The 20,912-nt window shown below is 39.4% G+C and overlaps 1 protein-coding gene across 13 annotated transcripts in view; it reads right to left on the minus strand.

Moving 5' to 3' along the window:
* The window catches only part of LOC134529870 (voltage-dependent calcium channel type D subunit alpha-1), a 406,577-nt gene that overhangs the window by 272,816 nt on the left and 112,849 nt on the right, over positions 1-20,912 (minus strand). For all 13 annotated transcript variants that reach the window (XR_010074727.1, XM_063364400.1, XM_063364408.1 and 10 more), the window contains 5 exons: positions 12,707-12,812; positions 4,148-4,287; positions 3,315-3,421; positions 2,816-2,968; positions 653-846 (listed from right to left, as the gene is read on the minus strand). Coding sequence is in view for 12 of the 13 variants with exons in the window: in XM_063364400.1 (XP_063220470.1) it covers positions 653-846; positions 2,816-2,968; positions 3,315-3,421; positions 4,148-4,287; positions 12,707-12,812 (700 nt within the window). In the remaining variant the exon portion in view is untranslated. The remainder of the gene's footprint in view (positions 1-652; positions 847-2,815; positions 2,969-3,314; positions 3,422-4,147; positions 4,288-12,706; positions 12,813-20,912) is intronic.

The following is a 20,912-nucleotide window of genomic DNA, read 5'->3' on the forward strand; positions in this document are numbered from 1 at the left end:
ACTGTATTCCCGAATACCTGAGGAGGATAACTGAGGAAACAAATTTAAAAATGTATTTATAAGCGTTTGAAATCAAAGTTTTACGAACTGGATTCCAAGAACTACCCAGACTGCCTCCGTTTAATTTCAACTAGGTGTTGTAAAAATGAATTTTTAATCATTTGCGCATTTTTGGAACACATTTTTAGTAACTTTTAACAACCAAACGTAGTAAGTGGTTTCTGAAAATGATTTGTTCTTATGTAGCGAACTTAAATTTCAGAAATCCACTAAATTGTTTTATCTTGTTTATTGACCATTATTGTCTAAGTTCAGAAATAAAATATTAGGCTTAACAGGCCACAATAAAATATAAAGCAAAAACATTTCTAATCCATTTAACTTGAAGGTTTATATAAAATTGGTTTTATGTGTGGACAAGCAATTACAAAGAACCAGTACTAACTGGTAACAATTAATGAAATCCATACGATATTAGCAACTATCAAAAAGACGTTTCCTTCAGGCTATATCAGTATGACTGGCCACTAAAATACCGAACAAAACATCTGTGGCTGAAATATTTCCACTTTCTTGATATAAATATATTTAAACAATAACAAGTTTCGAGTAAACTTAATTTAAAAGGCTCCACTCTGAAATGTGTACTCACCGAATACAGCACATCCGTCCAACCTTCCAATGTAACACACTGAAACACCGTCAGCATTGCAAGGCCAAAATTGTCGAAATTGGTAATGCCGCTGTTAGGGCCTTCCCAGTACTCCTTGCAAACCATGTTCTCAGCGATCGTGTGGCACTGGAAACCACTTTCCCCGCACGGATGCGGGTCCTCCATTTCTTCGTCTGGAAGCGAGTCCACATAGCAGTCAGTCATACTGCTACAGCATTACACCAAGTTTTAATAATCAACTCATAAGCGTAGTAAACAGTTGCAATGTGAAATAGTTTTTGGTAAAAACTGGGTTTATGAATTACAAACTTTAAATTCTGACATTTCCGCATTAGAGTTGTCACTTCAAATCCTTCTACAATGTTTTACAGATTAAATCTTCACGGCAGGAAATGATGCGAACAGTTGTAAATGTTATAAAATGCATTTAAATGCACAGGTAAAATGGCTTTATGGACAATTTAAGTAACTACAAAGTTATGCTATATATATATAACTTTGTAGTTATAAATATATGCCTTATGCCATCTTAAAGGCATATATATATGCCTTTAAGAAAGGAAATATCGAAAGATAAATGGAAATATACCAATGTATATATTTACACACACATTGAAAATTTTCGTAACAAAATGTATCACTGATGCAGTGGTAATATGTTCGGGTTTAAACATTGTTGATGTACTCTTGTTCACTTGAGTACATCATTAAATAGTTAATGAAAAGCCCAGGAAGCTGTTCTGTCAAAGGATGGGGGGGGGGGGGGGGGGAGTACAATTAACCCCGAAGCGAACCCGAGGGCGAACACTAAACAAATATAATTACTCTCAAAAAGTAGAATAAAGTGGATCGAGTGGTGATTCAGTTAAATAAATAAAAGGCTATTTATTTTAAAACTTCCCCTGTTTGACATTATAGTTTTCATTATTTTATTTTGATAGTGGTTTGGTACATATTAGTTTCTTTTGCTAAAAGTGTTAACTACATATGTTCGCAGACGGAACTTTAAATTAGAGAACCAATAACTGATTAAATAAGAAATTGGACCTCAATTTCAAAAATTACAAAATTACACAGAGCAAAGTTACTGGTGCCCCGGCCGTTACAGCGATGTCCGCACGTTTTTTAAACATTGAAGCTTAAAAAAACCTAACGATAAATTTTATTTTGAAATTTATACTTAATTACATATATTATTTCACAATTTTATTCTTCCTTGCTATACCACCTATGCCAAAATAAATACACAATGTAATTTTATAAAAGAAGTCTTATAAAAGGAAATAACCTTAATTTTTAAGCAAAGTTTACATAATATTATATGATTCGAACTACACGCGATTTTTTTTGGGGAAAATTTAATTGCGTTGTGAAATTATAAACTGCAGTCCCTGAGCACGTTAATACGTGGTGAATAAAATGTATTATATTTATTTATTTTAAAGAATAATACATCATATTATGTTAGAGGACCAAATGGAGCATGATTTACTGACATACTGTCACATCAATGTTCGAGGAAGTTCACCAAACGACAAAAATACGTTTCTAAACCAAAAAGGCTGACAAACTCCGCATAAGATAACGAAAACCTAAAACATAACTACATATTAGTATTAGTATCGTCAATAAATGACATAAGTTCAACAATCTTTCTAATGTATAATCTTACTTCAAATATACATACACACACACACACACACATATATATATATATATATATATATTTATATATATATATATATGGATGAGATGACCTCATATGAGAAGGTCTTTCATTTTTCCACAAAGTAAAGACAATCCATCAAGAGGGAAAGTTTCCGGAGAAAATGACTGGCAGATCGATGCCTCGTACGTCTTGCAGGGTGTAAAAGATTTCATTAACTTAAGTGATAAGCGTATGATAGGCTCATTTATCCTCTAAATCTATTTCATAACAAACGTGTTTCTAAGATAGGTAATTTTTTTTTGTTAAATATTTGCTGGAGTATTTCATGAAAATCTGTTTACAAATATTTTGATAATAATTGTGTCCACTTGTGCGACAAAACTTTCTTTTAAAATATATGTAATTTTTCAACTATTAAAAATGTTACTCCCCACACAAATCAAAGAAAAGCTCTAAGTTTATTACATACTCACCAGTAGCATTATCAAAACAAGTTTTATGTAATTTTCCTGAGAATAACTCCAAACCAATAATCGCATATATAATTATAACAAACAAAACCAGGAGAGCGATGTGTAATAAAGGCACCATGGCACGAAGGATTGAATTCAACACAACCTGGAGGCCTGAAACAGAACAAAAATATATTTATTACAGTAAGATTCCTATATCTATGATTGGAAATTTTCCATTAACTCAATAAATCGAATTTCTTTTTCTAAACGAAGAGAGAATAAAACACGGTGTTATGCAAAAATGTGTTCACCAAAACAGTAAAAAAAAGTGTGTTATGGCATTGCTGTGTAAATAGAACAAACTAAACCAAGAAAAAATTATTTAGCTAATATTCTATGTTCCTGTGCCATAGCGGTCACTGCCACAGTACCAGCCATTGTGTGTTCAACATTGAGCTCAATTTACTCAGTTCTAAATGTGTGTGGGTAGACCCAGGTAGACAGTAGTCCAACTTACTCGGCACTCCGGACACTAGGCGCAGAGGTCTGAGGACTCGGAAAGCACGAAGAGCTTTCACGTCCAAGCCCTCTTTCATCAAGTTCTGCAACACTGTACTTATTAACCTGCAACATGAAGAAACCACGCTGTTGGTTATTCGACATTTCAAACTGGATTAAATGGCCCCCACTTCTGTTGGTTTGATAAATGGTGATATTATAGAACATTTTAAAAGTATTTGGCACATCTTTCCTTGAAACTGGTTGTTTCAAGTGATTACACAAAGCAGTTTTCTTATTTCTAGAGTATATATTTTAAGTGTTCATACATTGCAATTCTATATTAAAACCGACCATTCAAATTGTAAAAAAAAACTTAGTTTACTTAGCATGTTATTTGTTTTAATGAGCCATATTTTCAAAAACATTCCTTAGCAAAGTATTTTATAGTAAATATGTTATGATATTTTTATAGTATTATTAGTAAAATTTACTTCATAAAAATCTTTTGTCTTCAAAATATTTTTCCCCTTAAAAGCACAGCATGTTAGATTTAATTTCGAATTGTTATCAATAGTAGGGTTATTTATTATTTCCATGCATACATTTTTAGTCAGAAAATCTAATAATTTGGTGCAGTCAGACTTTAAAAATTTTTGAAAAAATAACTAGCTCGAAAGCTACGAAACTTTTTGAATTTGGGTTGCTTCATTCAGAACCGTAATTTACTGGCCTATCAACTGTTCTCGGATTGATGCTGAGTTATGGGACAACCCATATATTATATACTTCTGTTGTAATACGGTTTTAGTTCGTGAAAATACTAGCAAGCAATATAACATCAATACTCACCCTATCACTACAATTGTAAAGTCTAGTAAATTCCATCCGTTTCGCAGGTAGGCTGCAGGATGCGCAACTAACCCGTATGCTATTATTTTCATAACACACTCCACTGTGAAGATTCCTAAAAACACATTTTCTATCTTTTCCTGAAAAACAGAACAAAAAATACAGTACAATTATTAAACAACACACTCCAATTTAAATAATTAAAATATTACATATTTAGTGGACTTTTTTTCATTTCTTCTCGTAAACAATTTGGTCTGGCTTCGATGCGAATGTATAACAAGCGTGTTTAGAGTCTCTTTGCGTCTCAAAGTATCTCATAATATTTAAATGAATTACAAAACTAATAGATACTATTATTTGTTATTCCGTACAGGAATCACAGATTATTAACTTTTTTTTAATCATACAACAACTTTCTAAACAATGTTTGCCCAAGTGTTATGGACTGACGTTAAAAATAACAAGAAGCATATTGCAGATCGTAATGGGCTACGATACAGGACAAAATTAAGAATATTTATATTCCAAGATGAAAGACGGGGGTAGTTGGTGATAGGTCAGAAAACAAGCCAAAGTTAACAGCAAAGACCAATGAAAGTGATACATGAAAATATTGTTAAAATTTGTCAAAAAAATTTTTTAAGTAAACTAATCTCAATGAAGCAGAGTTGTTTGGTTCTTAAATTAAGCAACAATATTGGAGTTGTAGCCACGTTGTCACTGAAAACATTCTTGGAATACATACCTATATAAAGACACTATTCGAACATACAATTTAACTCTACATGCGTCAAAAGAATTAGCATATATTTATTATTTTTTGCTTTCTTTTACTCTTCACACTTGTACATTAATATATTTTGTTGGTAAACATATTTTGTTTTATAATCAGCTTTATCAAAAGCAAAAGAATCCTAATATTAAATTATGAACGCTCGAATTAGTATACAGGATGATCGCATGGCAGTAATAGCTAAAACAAGCAACTTCAGATCCAAAAACGAAACCCTGCAATGTTACAGGCGTGAACAGTAGTGGCTTCAGGGACCACTCCACTGGCGGAGAAGACGCAACTGCATGCTAGTGCTCCGCTAGAAGCAGTCAAACTGGCTGCCAGGCGTGGAGCGGACCCAGGGACCACTCCACTGGCGGAGAAGACGCAACTGCATGCTAGTGCTCCGCTAGAAGCAGTCAAACTGGCTGCCAGGCGTGGAGCGGACTCAGGGACCACTCCACTGGCTGAGAAGACGCAACTGCATGATAGTGCTCCGCTAGAAGCAGTCAAACTGGCTGCCAGGCGTGGAGCGGACTCAGGGACCACTCCACTGGCGGAGAAGACGCAACTGCATGCTAGTGCTCCGCTAGAAGCAGTCAAACTGGCTGCCAGGCGTGGAGCGGACTCAGGGACCACTCCACTGGCGGAGAAGACGCAACTGCATGCTAGTGCTCCGCTAGAAGCAGTCAAACTGGCTGCCAGGCGTGGAGCGGACTCAGAGACCACTCCACTGGCGGAGAAGACGCAACTGCATGCTAGTGCTCTGCTAGAAGCAGTCAAACTGGCTGCCAGGCGTGGAGCGGACTCAGGGACCACTCCACTGGCGGAGAAGACGCAACTGCATGCTAGTGCTTTGCTAGAAGCAGTCAAACTGGCTGCCAGGCGTGGAGCGGACTCAGGGACCACTCCACTGGTGGAGAAGACGCAACTGCATGCTAGTGCTCTGCTAGAAGCAGTCAAACTGGCTGCCAGGCGTGGAGCGGACTCAGGGACCACTCCACTGGCGGAGAAGACGCAACTGCATGCTAGTGCTCCGCTAGAAGCAGTCAAACTGGCTACGAGGCGTGGAGCGGACTCAGGGACCACTCCACTGGCGGAGAAGACGCAACTGCATGCTAGTGCTCCGCTAGAAGCACTCATACTGGCTACCAGGCGTGGAGCGGACTCAGAGACCACTCCACTGGCGGAGAAGACGCAACTGCATGCTAGAGCTCCGCTAGAAGCAGTCAAACTGGCTACCAGGCGTGGAGCGGACTCAGGGACCACTCCACTGGCGGAGAAGACGCAACTGCATGCTAGTGCTCCGCTAGAAGTAGTCAAACTGGCTGCCAGGCGTGGAGCGGACTCAGGGACCACTCCACTGGCGGAGAAGACGCAACTGCATGCTAGTGCTCCGCTAGAAGCAGTCAAACTGGCTGCCAGACGTGGAGCGGACTCAGGGACCACTCCACTGGCGGAGAAGACGCAACTGCATGCTAGTGCTCCGCTAGAAGCAGTCAAACTGGCTGCCAGGCGTGGAGCGGACTCAGGGACCACTCCACTGGCGGAGAAGACGCAACTGCATGCTAGTGCTCTGCTAGAAGCAGTCAAACTGGCTGCCAGGCGTGGAGCGGACTCAGGGACCACTCCACTGGCGGAGAAGACGCAACTGCATGCTAGTGCTCCGCTAGAAGCAGTCAAACTGGCTGCCAGACGTGGAGAGGACTCAGGGACCACTCCACTGGCGGAGAAGATGCAACTACATGCTAGTGCTCGGCTAGAAGCAGTCATACTGGCTGCCAGGCGTGGAGCGGACTCAGGGACCACTCCACTGGCGGAGAAGACGCAACTGCATGCTAGTGCTCCGCTAGAAGCAGTCAAACTGGCTGCCAGGCGTGGAGCGGACTCAGGGACCACTCCACTGGCGGAGAAGACGCAACTGCATGCTAGTGCTCTGCTAGAAGCAGTCATACTGGCTGCCAGGCGTGGAGCGGACTCAGGGACCACTCCACTGGCGGAGAAGACGCAACTGCATGCTAGTGCTCCGCTAGAAGCAGTCAAACTGGCTGCCAGGCGTGGAGCGGACTCAGGGACCACTCCACTGGCTGAGAAGACGCAACTGCATGATAGTGCTCCGCTAGAAGCAGTCAAACTGGCTGCCAGGCGTGGAGCGGACTGAGGGAAAACTCCACTGGCTGAGAAGACGCAACTGCATGCTAGTGCTCCGCTAGAAGCAGTCAAACTGGCTGCCAGGCGTGGAGCAGACTCAGGGACCACTCCACTGGCTGAGAAGACGCAACTGCATGCTAGTGCTCCGCTAGAAGCAGTCAAACTGGCTGCCAGACGTGGAGCGGACTCAGGGACCACTCCACTGGCGGAGAAGACGCAACTGCATGCTAGTGCTCTGCTAGAAGCAGTCAAACTGGCTGCCAGGCGTGGAGCGGACTCAGGGACCACTCCACTGGCGGAGAAGACGCAACTGCATGCTAGTGCTCCGCTAGAAGCAGTCAAACTGGCTGCCAGGCGTGGAGCGGACTCAGGGACCACTCCACTGGCGGAGAAGACGCAACTGCATGCTAGTGCTCCGCTAGAAGCAGTCAAACTGGCTGCCAGGCGTGGAGCGGACCCAGGGACCACTCCACTGGCGGAGAAGACGCAACTGCATGCTAGTGCTCCGCTAGAAGCAGTCAAACTGGCTGCCAGGCGTGGAGCGGACTCAGGGACCACTCCACTGGCTGAGAAGACGCAACTGCATGATAGTGCTCCGCTAGAAGCAGTCAAACTGGCTGCCAGGCGTGGAGCGGACTCAGGGACCACTCCACTGGCGGAGAAGACGCAACTGCATGCTAGTGCTCCGCTAGAAGCAGTCAAACTGGCTGCCAGGCGTGGAGCGGACTCAGGGACCACTCCACTGGCGGAGAAGACGCAACTGCATGCTAGTGCTCCGCTAGAAGCAGTCAAACTGGCTGCCAGGCGTGGAGCGGACTCAGAGACCACTCCACTGGCGGAGAAGACGCAACTGCATGCTAGTGCTCTGCTAGAAGCAGTCAAACTGGCTGCCAGGCGTGGAGCGGACTCAGGGACCACTCCACTGGCGGAGAAGACGCAACTGCATGCTAGTGCTTTGCTAGAAGCAGTCAAACTGGCTGCCAGGCGTGGAGCGGACTCAGGGACCACTCCACTGGTGGAGAAGACGCAACTGCATGCTAGTGCTCTGCTAGAAGCAGTCAAACTGGCTGCCAGGCGTGGAGCGGACTCAGGGACCACTCCACTGGCGGAGAAGACGCAACTGCATGCTAGTGCTCTGCTAGAAGCAGTCAAACTGGCTGCCAGGCGTGGAGCGGACTCAGGGACCACTCCACTGGCGGAGAAGACGCAACTGCATGCTAGTGCTCCGCTAGAAGCAGTCAAACTGGCTGCCAGGCGTGGAGCGGACTCAGGGACCACTCCACTGGCTGAGAAGACGCAACTGCATGATAGTGCTCCGCTAGAAGCAGTCAAACTGGCTGCCAGGCGTGGAGCGGACTCAGGGACCACTCCACTGGCGGAGAAGACGCAACTGCATGCTAGTGCTCCGCTAGAAGCAGTCAAACTGGCTGCCAGGCGTGGAGCGGACTCAGGGACCACTCCACTGGCGGAGAAGACGCAACTGCATGCTAGTGCTCCGCTAGAAGCAGTCAAACTGGCTGCCAGGCGTGGAGCGGACTCAGAGACCACTCCACTGGCGGAGAAGACGCAACTGCATGCTAGTGCTCCGCTAGAAGCAGTCAAACTGGCTGCCAGGCGTGGAGCGGACTCAGGGACCACTCCACTGGTGGAGAAGACGCAACTGCATGCTAGTGCTCCGCTAGAAGCAGTCAAACTGGCTGCCAGGCGTGGAGCGGACTCAGGGACCACTCCACTGGCGGAGAAGACGCAACTGCATGCTAGTGCTCTGCTAGAAGCAGTCAAACTGGCTGCCAGGCGTGGAGCGGACTCAGGGACCACTCCACTGGCGGAGAAGACGCAACTGCATGCTAGTGCTCCGCTAGAAGCAGTTAAACTGGCTGCCAGGCGTGGAGCGGACTCAGGGACCACTCCACTGGCTGAGAAGACGCAACTGCATGATAGTGCTCCGCTAGAAGCAGTCAAACCGGCTGCCAGGCGTGGAGCGGACTCAGGGACCACTCCACTGGCGGAGAAGACGCAACTGCATGCTAGTGCTCCGCTAGAAGCAGTCAAACTGGCTGCCAGGCGTGGAGCGGACTCAGGGACCACTCCACTGGCGGAGAAGACGCAACTGCATGCTAGTGCTCCGCTAGAAGCAGTCAAACTGGCTGCCAGGCGTGGAGCGGACTCAGAGACCACTCCACTGGCGGAGAAGACGCAACTGCATGCTAGTGCTCCGCTAGAAGCAGTCAAACTGGCTGCCAGGCGTGGAGCGGACTCAGAGACCACTCCACTGGCTGAGAAGACGCAACTGCATGCTAGTGCTCCGCTAGAAGCTGTCAAACTGGCTGCCAGGCGTGGAGCGGACTCAGGGACCACTCCACTGGCGGAGAAGACGCAACTGCATGCTAGTGCTCTGCTAGAAGCAGTCAAACTGGCTGCCAGGCGTGGAGCGGATTCGAGGGGCGAGCGAACACAGTAACTGTGTGGCGAGAGGCTTGCAGTAGGAACAGTTATATCCCGCCTCTGTAGCGTGCTTGATTGTTATTAGATAATATGTCCTGGCTTTGTTTTAACTCTAGTGTTTGATTACCTTTACTGCATTTAGTAAATAACAACACAATACTACACTAATGCTCGAAACTGACATTTAAAATTGCTTTTATTCATCCAACTTAGTAATATTTTTTTCTCAATTGTTAATTGTGTTTTTTTAATTTCATTTCGTTGATATATTTTTTGTTGTAAGTCGTAGGTAATTTATATTTGAATACATTAAACGTTTTCAGTTTTTTGTTAATAAATTTTTATCTTTGTGTAGGGCTGTATGGAAAGAAATACTGAATTTAGATATCAAAGACTAAATTTAACCACACACAAGCTTGCTTTAGTGTTTGTTATATTTCCTGTAACAATGTGTATCTGTGCAAATGATACCAATTTAAAATGGAAAGTAAATAAATTATTAATACGCGTATTGTATTTGTACTGAATACCCTGCGCACTCTTCCGTCCAGGCTTCGCCTTGCCTTGTGAGGTTTGCACCACTCACTGTGTGTGTGTTAAGTTTGGACAACACTCATTAATAGCTCACCTTCCAACTCGCAACCACTATGAGCCGCTTATCTAAGCCAACCAATCTAACTTTTTGTATCAACAGCGACTAACTGCGATGTGAAACCATCGAAGTAGATTAGTAGGCACCAACATGGCCATCACTCTGACGAACTTATATTAACTAGTTTGGAAATCATTTTTATTGCTAACAATCTTTTGTTACTCAATATCTCACTAAAGATTATCAGTCTAGCAGGAGCTTTTTAAAACATTTAAATAGATAACTTTCAAATATTCTATTATAAATGTGTTACAGATACCACCAATTCTTACCGATTTATCACACAAACAAACACACAGAAACGGATAAACTAACAGTGTGTTTTTGACGTGACAACGTCTAATAAATCTATGAACGCTGACTGCACGCACGAAAAATTGTCCCACTACGGATGTCCCATTACGGATGTCCCATTACGGATGTGTCCTGTTTACGCATGCGTGGCATCTCTCTGGTATGTTGCGGACGGTACAGAGAACTCGGCCGGCACGTGGCAGCGTACTGCTCAGGTTTCACCCCGCCATGCTGCAGGGATAGGTGGGTCGCGCCGGTTGGATCACGCCTGCGCATGTCGCCACACACGGCTTGGGGCAGACGACAACATAGCGGGGTTCGAGGTTATTGTTGTGCACCGCGCCACGGGAGTATATTCGCAAGGAAATGGCGTTCTTACAAGTACGTATTATTTTAATTACTAGTGTAAATCAGTATATTTAAACAGTGATGTATGAGTATTGTTTTAGCTGTACAACTAAATATGTATTGCTGGTATGATACTTTTCACGCTTTAGTTTGACATTGGTAATTATTTGTCATGAGTTATTATTTGATCAACTAAATCACACACCGTATTATAGTTATGAGCCCATGAGCGTGTAAATATTTCGAGTCCAACAGAGAATATGGTAGTTAAAAGAAATTCAAACAAATATCCTGCGTGGAATATTATTAATTTATAACATCTGAAACAATTGTTTCCAATATGGCCTCGTGCCTGTGCGGTTAGCATCGCTGACTACCAATCGATAGGCTGACGGATCAAATCCCGGCGGTCGAAATTTTTTTTGTACTTGTAAAAATAAATACGGTGCGCACGACACTTCAAAAGTAATAAATATATTTGAATTAATGAATGCAAATAAAAGTAAATTTATTAATTAAATTGTAGATTTAATTTCACTCCTTCTTTGTATCCATACAAAATAGTGATAATTCAATAAATATGATTCAATTTTATTCATAAAAGTATGCAGAGGTAGATTTTATCATACAAAAGATAGAAAAATTTTAAAAAAATTTCTTCCTCAAAGAATATAATATTTTTAATGCCTAAATGGTTCGGTTGCAAAAACCTATTACGGCTCAGTCTCAGGCCGAATATGATATTTCATTTTCTTCTGGATTAATCATTTCATAAATGTTTTATTATGACGTCACGTTAAACTATCGTCCGTAAACCGACTTTACAGACAACCAATTTTTTTTTCAAAGTAACAACAGTATGAATTTACCCCCAAGAGCAATATATACTGATGCAACATTATCTTTAAACTGTCTATTATTATATGTTTCACACATTTTTAGAACTGGAATCATTTGTCACTTTTATACGAAGTACTGATAAAATAGCTTTGCAAACTTTCACGGCCATTGTCTGATAAACTATATGGGCTTTCTAAGTGGAGCCACATCACAGCAGGAATCTTGATTTTGAGAAACAACGGTGTACTCTCAACCCTGAAGATACCAGCTGCAATGCAGAGTGAAACGTCGCCACACACAGCTATTGCGACGCGGCTCAACTTACAAAGCCAAGATGTGAATCTACAGTTATGCTACAAACATACGTCGTTGGATTTGAAATGTACTCTAACACGGCAAAAGAATGAGTATCGACTTCCAGTATTTATCTTTTCTATACAAGTAGTTTTAAAAACGCTTCTTAATTGCTTTAATTTGTATGATGTAGAATTTAAACCTTAATATTTCTAGTGGCACCATATATTTTTAGTTTGTGCTTTAACCACGTACAAAACCTGTTACATAATCAAATGTAACAGCATACCGACATTAAGTGACAACACAAGCCCTGTATTCTATTTTTTAAACATTGAGATATTATTTTTGTACTGCTTTGCACCTTTTTTCTCATGCGTGTTCTGGGACAAGCATTACAATGTCTTGCTTCAATGGAGAATACACCGAAGAAGGCGTAAGGATGAATGAATCAGGACATGATGGTAAGTGAGTCGAGGGGTGACATGAACATGGGCATTGGCAGGGGAGAATCCCGCGAGAGCCCATCGGCCCGTCGTCCCATCGGCCCGTCGGCCCATCGGCCCATCGGCCCATCGGCCCATCGGCCCATCGGCCCATCGGCCCATGGCAATGCCTGCCGGGATCAGCGCGAGGCGAGTCACGACTTGCACTCGACCAACCATGATCACCGCAGGCTAAAATAATCAACTGGTACAAACTATCAACATATTTTTTTCCGAAGCAAAAATCTTTCATACTCACCGCTATGCGTACTTACCAAAGAGAGATTTGTGTTGTTAGAATCTGAATTAGGGTAAGGTGTATACACAGCCAAGGCAACGCAGTTAGCAAAGATGGTCAGGAGAATCAGGTACTCAAATGGTCTGTGGAAATGTTGAGGAAAAACTGTTTATGATGACCTCTGTCAAATATAAACATCATGCACACACAAAACTGTAATTTCTACAGTGTAAACATACAGCATTTAAAATAGTGCTTGAAAATTTAAACATATGGAACATACAATGTCGTACAAAGTGCATTAACATTTCTTGTTTACATTATGAAGGATTTCATAGCAAAATGTTGGAATATCATTTTACAACTTTTACAGAAGAAAATACATTAAGTGGTACATAATCATAATACATTTGTGATTTGTTAAGTTTTAATTCACATGTTCAAATGATACGTATTTATATGCTTATTACTTAAAGTGTATTAAATCAACATTCCCCCTTGCCTGAATCATTTAAAGCACGTAATATTTATTGTGTTCTGTTCTTGGAATCTGATATTAAACATTATGGTGTGGGCAGTGTGGTATGTTGCTACAGTGTAGTTACAATACATGTTAATGTATTGTTGGAGAATATGAAATTGTTATCTCTTCCTAAGATATAACTTTTACATTTCTAGTAGACATTCAGTAAAAACTAAATATTAATTTTACTAACAGTGTTTTCAAAAATTAACTTTTAAAACATTTTTGTGCCATAATAATAATAATGCTTTGTTATTTTATATACAAAAGTAACATTTATAAATATAATGTATTAGACAAGATAATTTTTTAGTAAAATATGTATAATGGAGCGTGTTCATTAAAAAAATTAAATTGTAACAATGTACCCTACATGTGTAACAACATACCCTGTAGTGATATAAATTGTAACATTTTACAAGTGCTTGGTTAGCTTTAGTTCAAGCAAAAATAGTTTAACTTAAAGTAGCCTAAAACTGTTTTCATGTACAGACGGATAAGAAATAATATTATCAAACTTTAAAAAGGACTTAAAAAATTGTATTTATCCCGGTATCCTCATTATCTGACGTATCAACAAATCACGATTATTATTTGCTGAATTAAATTTCTAACTATTATTTAACTAGGGCCCTACTTTTTGTTGCTGAGGAAACTTCGACATTACATTACTGTAGTGATTTAAACTTGGGTGTGAAGCCTTGTTATTACTCGCGACAGTAAAAACCTGATTCTTTTCCATTCAATCATATTATAGAAAAACCTTCTTACGTTCTGAAAAATCTTGATAAATAATGCATACGATTTAACTCTTTCGCCCACAGACATGCTTGAAATTTTACTTGCAACTGAAAATATTAAGCCGATAACCAACCAAATTATACTTTTTTTTACCCACACAATGATATATTTAAACAGTCTTTACATAAAAAATTAAATGATTTATTTTCACTCTTTGTAGTAAATATATTCTTTCTATAAAATAAACTTTACAGTTTTGTATTTTCCTACCACAGTAAACACAATCCTGGGCAAAGCCTTATATCCAGGAATTTGGAATACCTCCTGCTGGAGGCTTGAATGTATTTCTCCAGCACTACGGTTTGTTTTGAATTATTTCTAAGAATTAAAATTAGATTTTAATATCAAAACGAAATAAATCAATTCAAAATCCATAAAAAACAAGTGTAGTTTTTAAACTACAAAATTATGGCAATTGGTTCTTCTACGTGTTATAAAATATAAACTTTTTTGTTCAAAACAGATTTACGAAACCCAATACTCATATTTACAACAAAAACGCGAATTCCTGAAAACTGTACTCAGGTTCGTCCACGCCTTACCTTTCACACGAGTACAACTACCTATTCGACATACAAAGCGTAATAATGTGATAAGAAGTAAGTTCATGATGGTTGAAGAAATTGTTTTGCTACCCGCTTTATCAACTCGAAAAAAACAAGCCACATTTTGTAGCAGCGGGGACTAGTTAGTGGCATTCCCAAGATTAAAATATTTTTTCAAACTATTTTCATAGCCTTCTGGCTTACAGTTGAGTTTTTCAGTTTGCATAGCAGTTTCCGTTTCCGCCCTACATGCACCCCAAGTTAATGAGCATGTTGGTCCTGTTTGAACTGTCTACACTACAATAAACCGGAATTACTAAAGAAAACAAAACGGCAAGGCGGTAAGTTTTCTTTGGCAAATTGCTCACTGCGAATTTCAACCACTACCGTTTGTGCCACGCCTATTTGTAAAATTGTTTTGAGGGCATGCAGTATTGCGAACATACTGTATCTTGCAATTTTAAGCTGCTTGAATGAAATGTGATTTCCGGGAAACAAAACACAAGAAACGAAGACTACTTATGCCGAGTGACTTATTTGTCAAATGTGATAAGTTTTTTTTCAACTTTTTTCTTCTTCGAATTTTTGCAATTTGTTTGTATTTCTGTTTCAAAATGTCAAGTAAATTGTTATTGCTCGCAACCTTCTAGCTTGTTCGTGTGTATTTATAAGCTGAAGTTATTTAGTTCCAAACTAGAAACCTCGTATCTCTTGTTTATCATAAATGATGGCGTATAAATTCATGAATGATTTTACGACAACTAGTGTTTTTTTAGTTCGCCCAATTTCCCCTTGTATCAGCGAGCCCGGTTGGTGGGCCAAGAGCCCGGGGGGGGGGGACATAATGCCCCTAACCTTCTTCCCGCTGAAGGCAATGGTAAACCATCACCCGGCCTTGCCAAGCATAGGGACTGTCACGTGACATCCAGTCATGGGTTAAACGACTCATCATCATACCACCAGTGTTAATTATTGTTTCATCGGGCTGGTAGGCTAGTCCGATCCATACCGCCACACACATCCTGTCTTGCCGGAATTACAACTTAGAGCGAGATTCAACTAATTGCGCCATAAAGGTCTGCTAATAAACGTCCTTAATTAGGAAAATTAAAGGATAACTTCCTCTTATCTTGAATCCGTATCAGAGCAATCAGCCATTGTCAATGGATCATCTTTAACTAACTAAAAATAACAAATAATATAATAGCCATTCCTTACAACTTTAGCGCATTATCACTGTCTCTCACTTCTCCAAACACGTAGATTAGATTATAAAAAAAATAAGAAAAATTAATAGTATATAGATACGCATACACCTGCCATTAAATAAATTAACATTTTAATGTTAAAATCAAAATAACCAGCTCTGTACATTCTATTATTTCTTCTTTTTTAGTCGTCGTAATCATTACATAGGCCTATTACCAAAAAATGTAGTGTGCGTGAGCTAGGAACGTTCATCAAAGCATTGACATATATTTTTATTTCATAAATTGATAAGTTTTTGACAATCGCTAAATCTAATGTAGTTGTAACGAAAACTTCACTAGTTTTTTTTTTACATCGTGAAAAGATTTTTTGTTTTCAACTTGATTTTTTTTTCAATATTATTTACTTTATTTTGGTCAAGAATGTTCCATCATACTTTTCTTTTATGTTAAGACTACGGGTCACTTTATGTAAAGTATGGAACTGGTTTTGTTATATTTAAAGCACATTTTGTATCTTTTTAATCATTGAAATGTTAACATGAAAATACTGTTATTTCACTACAATTTTAAATGTATTACTATCAATTTATTCATTTATTTCAAGTTTCAAAAGCAATATTAAAGTGTTCATTTTCTTAATATTTTTCTGCTTTTTACTGTTTCAATCGATTGAAACTTATCAATTTTGCAAAAAAAATAAAAGGATATGATTTCGGCATTCACAATATTTAATTTAAAAGAAACAAAAATTATTCAAACTGTTTCTTTTTAAAACATTTTAAAATTTTATAATTTTTATATTATTTAATTATAGTTATAATTTAAATGGTGACACAAATTTACTTCTCTGGTCACTTTCAAAACTAATCTTGGAAATATTTACGCTTGTAGATACCAAAACAATTCAACTAAAACTTTGCGTGGCCGTCAACTAAATAATAAAATAATGTCCTAAGTTTTAGATTCCTGTAAGAATACGTATCTTCCTACACTTAATGCAATCATATTTGCACCCCGCATAAAAGTGCCCACCGGGGCCAAACTTAGTATAGTTTTAAGATAGGGGAGTTAGGCATGGCGCCAATCCCCACACAAAGCACACGATGCATAAGACCATTCCCTGCATGACCAGGCGTATAGGCTTCGGCCTAGACGCACCTAGGTCCCTTCCTACCCCGGGCCCCTCCTACAAACACAGTTTTATAGTTAGGTTAGGAAATAAAGGAGTCTTGTTCGTTCGATGATTTAAGTTCGGCGGACAGAGTCTCTCGTAGGGTTGGCGACGTAAGTAATCTTGACATTATGTTGAGGTTGTCTTTCTTTCCTTAACGTAATATTTTCAGCAATATTTGATGTAATTTTGTTTCTAAATTATTTTTTGGTGTACCACCGTTTTAATGTTGGTCGGCGTTAGCGTTGTGTAGTCTCAGAAAAACGACCAGTAGAGTTCTCAGTGTTTAGATGAAAAGCCAAGTTTCTCATCACTGACGCGCGCGCTGGGGTATCCACTACTTTGCGTCCGTTATCGCAAGTTTATTTCATTGCACTCGACATGTAACTTTGATGTGGAGCCATGCACTTCTTTGTGGCCTGTTCAACCCGGCGCATCGCTTGCAGGAGCGCTTACACTGGGTCGTTCTTTAGTTCCTCATAAACAACTCCGCGGTTACCAGGTTTCAGAAGCGAATTGTGTCATCCATTATGGATGTCTGTCGTAATTTTTGACAAATATATGAGTATATGGAATAATTTCTGTAATATTTCGCACATGTAAATATTTAGTCATTTCTCAAGCGAGGTTATTTGAAAGACGTACTCGATGTAAAATACCAACTGAAATCTCTCAGCATAGTAATGAATTTTGTGTGGATATTTATCGAGAGTTGTGTTACATTGCATTATTCAAGCTATAAGCTTAATAAACAGCATATGTATGCATCGGGAAGTCTTTTATATCCCTAAGTTGTCTAATAACGTGCGCGATATTTAGGTACTTATATACTCTTGGAGTAAATATTTTTACAGATGCACCGGCCCAAAGTTTTGGTGGTGATAAAGCTGTGTTAGGGCTAATGTGAGCTAACTTACGTACATTGAAGATTTTGAATGTATTTTTCACTTACGCATTTACACGTCGATTGAGACGAATCGGTTTCAATTTTAATGTAAATTATAAGCATTTTACAACTATTACTTTGGTTGTAATACGTTTGTGTAGACGAGTTAGTTTCGTTTAAAAGTGGCTAACTTTGCTGTTTTGAATAAATTGTATATCGTTTATAGAAATCTTTACTTGGTGATTTACTTTGCTATGGTTCTTTCTCAGAGTATGAACACACGCTCGACTTTTCTCTCGGTAATAGAACCGAGTATGCTTGTGTGCTGGTTAGTTTTCCCTCAATCTCGTGGACTGTCTGGACAGTTTGATAATCCTGTTCCATTGTGTCGCCGGCGCGACATTACTGAAATGCGTGTCAAAATTCTGTTTTTTATGATAATTGTTTTAACTGGTGCACGAGTATATTGGTTAACATTATTACTTTCGTGATTTTCAAGGTTTCATTACCTAATTTATCGGTGAACTCAAATTGATTCACGCCTAGTGATTACTACCCGAATGAACGTTAAATTTTGATTAAATAAGTATATATCAAAAATGCCAATTAAAATGTTATTTACACTGAAAAATGCAGGAATATTAGCAACAAAAAAAAAAGGGTTGAACTTGCTAAAGGTTTGGTAGCTCTGATTTTATGAGATGATTTAGTCTCCAGTTTCCTTGTTTGAAGTAGAGTTTTCCACCTCGGCGCACCTGTGCATGCGCCGCCATTTTAAAAAAAAATTGCTGATACTTAGATTGTTTTCTCTCACCAAAACTAAATGGGTTTAAAGAATTTTATTTTGGAGTCAAAGACCTTCACGGTATTAATTTCTTGTCATGTGTAATCCTGCCATCTCCATTTGATTTTTAATGGATGCGTGGGAAATTATCCCGAGTCCCTTTCCAACCTGGGTGGAGTGGTTCCATTTGCATTTTCAATATTGTGCTTACCATTTAGAGATTCTTTCCAAAGTAATTATGTCACAGTGTTTACCTCTCTATGTGTTGGTCTTTTCAGCAGCAAACCTGTTTCATTACATTCCACTAACCGTTGTGCATAGAAGCCCGTAGTATAAAGTTAAAAATGATTTAAACTCGAAGTGTGCTGTTGTGAGGCTCGGAAATTTCCCCTCCTCGTGTCTTTTATGGAATGTATCGGACACATAATGCCTGGAAGTGACTTGAAGCTTCTTGCTATTATTTCGCAAGAAACAGCATTCATGCCTAATCACGCGCTGTCAGGTGTCACATGTTGGCACATCAGGCTTTGACCAGTTTGATTTTTGGTAACTAGTGAAGAGAGTGCTTCGCTGAACGCCTTATTAGCAGATATGGACAGATTTGTTGAAGTAACTGCTCAAGATGATGCAGTTTTTCAAAAGGTCAGAGCAAAACTGATTGAAGCAATCTAGGGACTAGTAAACAAGTGACCAACCTCAAAGATTGGTTAGAATATTTAAAAATTGCTTCAATGATATAACAATTCATAGAAGCAGAGGACAAGAGTGACCATATCTTATACTTAAACACCATTCATGACATGCTTCCATGTTTTCTTTAAATGATTCGTGCAATTGGGAACTTTGATTTAATACTATTTCTTGAATATATGCCACTGTAATTTTGCACTATTTATCATGGAAAAAATTCATAAATACATGAATTCATGAATTTGTTCCTTATCAAACAGTGCAAAACTGCAATGGCGTTCATTCAATAAATTTTATTAAATGATTCCATACTTTATGCTGTGGGCCTTTCAAGTATGCAAAATGCGCACATGTTTACCTGCATGACACACTAATCTTGGAAGGGAACACAGATCCAATTGAGTTTCAGAAATTCGTTTCGAAAGGAAATTTCATATTATGCGCACAGATAAATTTTTTTTCAGTAAAATGGTCAGGTATGATAAATAACAATCACTTATTAAATCAATGAAAGGTTCAGGTGGCTTGACTTGAGGAAGTGGGATTACCTACCGTGTAATTCTTCGCTGAACACTTAGCACAGTTTACGAACACGACGTTCGTGAAGAGAATGAAAATTACTGCGAAAGTAATTATGTCAGCAACGTCGGACCCTCCTGAATCACCACTGACAACCAGGATGCCCCAAACCTTATTGACTGGCTATCCTTGTCCTATTTCTTTCCAAGCATTCCCAATATGTCAAGATTGATGGTACACAAGTTAATTTTCACATGTCCTTTGAAATTGGAAATAAAGGCATTTTAAAGATAGTTGGAGAAGATTTCGAAAATGTGTATTTCAAACAAGGATGCTGTAGTCTCCCTTGCTAATTTGACTAACTGCATAAAAATTAAGGAAATTTAAGTGGTATTGATAATGTTATGTTATTCCACATAATTTAAATGCTAAGTAATCAGATGCAGAACTTCAGGAATTCTGTATGAACTTGTTCCATTCCCAGTCACAATTCTATGAAAATGGTATGTGAAAATGTACGAAGTTTACCTTCTATCTGCTTTTGCCCTTCTTCCATAAAATTTTAACTGGGGAAAAACATAGTACAGGTAGTAAATACTGTGGTTATTTATTACATGAAGTTCAGTAGAATCGTATGTCCAGTATATTCACAGACATCACGAAGTGAATGCTATTATCGTGTTTGACCATTGGAGAACAAAGATACACAAAAAGTTCAGAAATATCTAGGCGTGTGGAAATCAATTTTTCTGATAAGATTATTTTTTATGAAACGATGACTCCACCAGTGTCACGAGAAACTTTGTTGGGGAATAAAAGGAACAAGTTATTTTTCGAATAAAAAGAACGGGTTATTTTTCATTTAAATGCTAATGATTGAATTTTAAAGGACAGACAGGACGGCAAATAAAGCTTCTAAAGATGCAGACTTCCTAATTGTGAATATAGTCATATATTTATCTCCAAATTATCATGCTATTATCATTATTGGAGAATTCATTGATATGTTGGGGCTTCTGACAGCTATACTGCCACACATAATCTATTTTTAAAAAGTAAGAAAGGTAATTCACCTCATGTCTTTTATTCGAACAAAAACTTCAAATACTCACA

The sequence above is a fragment of the Bacillus rossius genome, chromosome 2 (assembly GCF_032445375.1).
Source record: "Bacillus rossius redtenbacheri isolate Brsri chromosome 2, Brsri_v3, whole genome shotgun sequence".
Classification (NCBI taxonomy): domain Eukaryota; kingdom Metazoa; phylum Arthropoda; class Insecta; order Phasmatodea; family Bacillidae; genus Bacillus; species Bacillus rossius.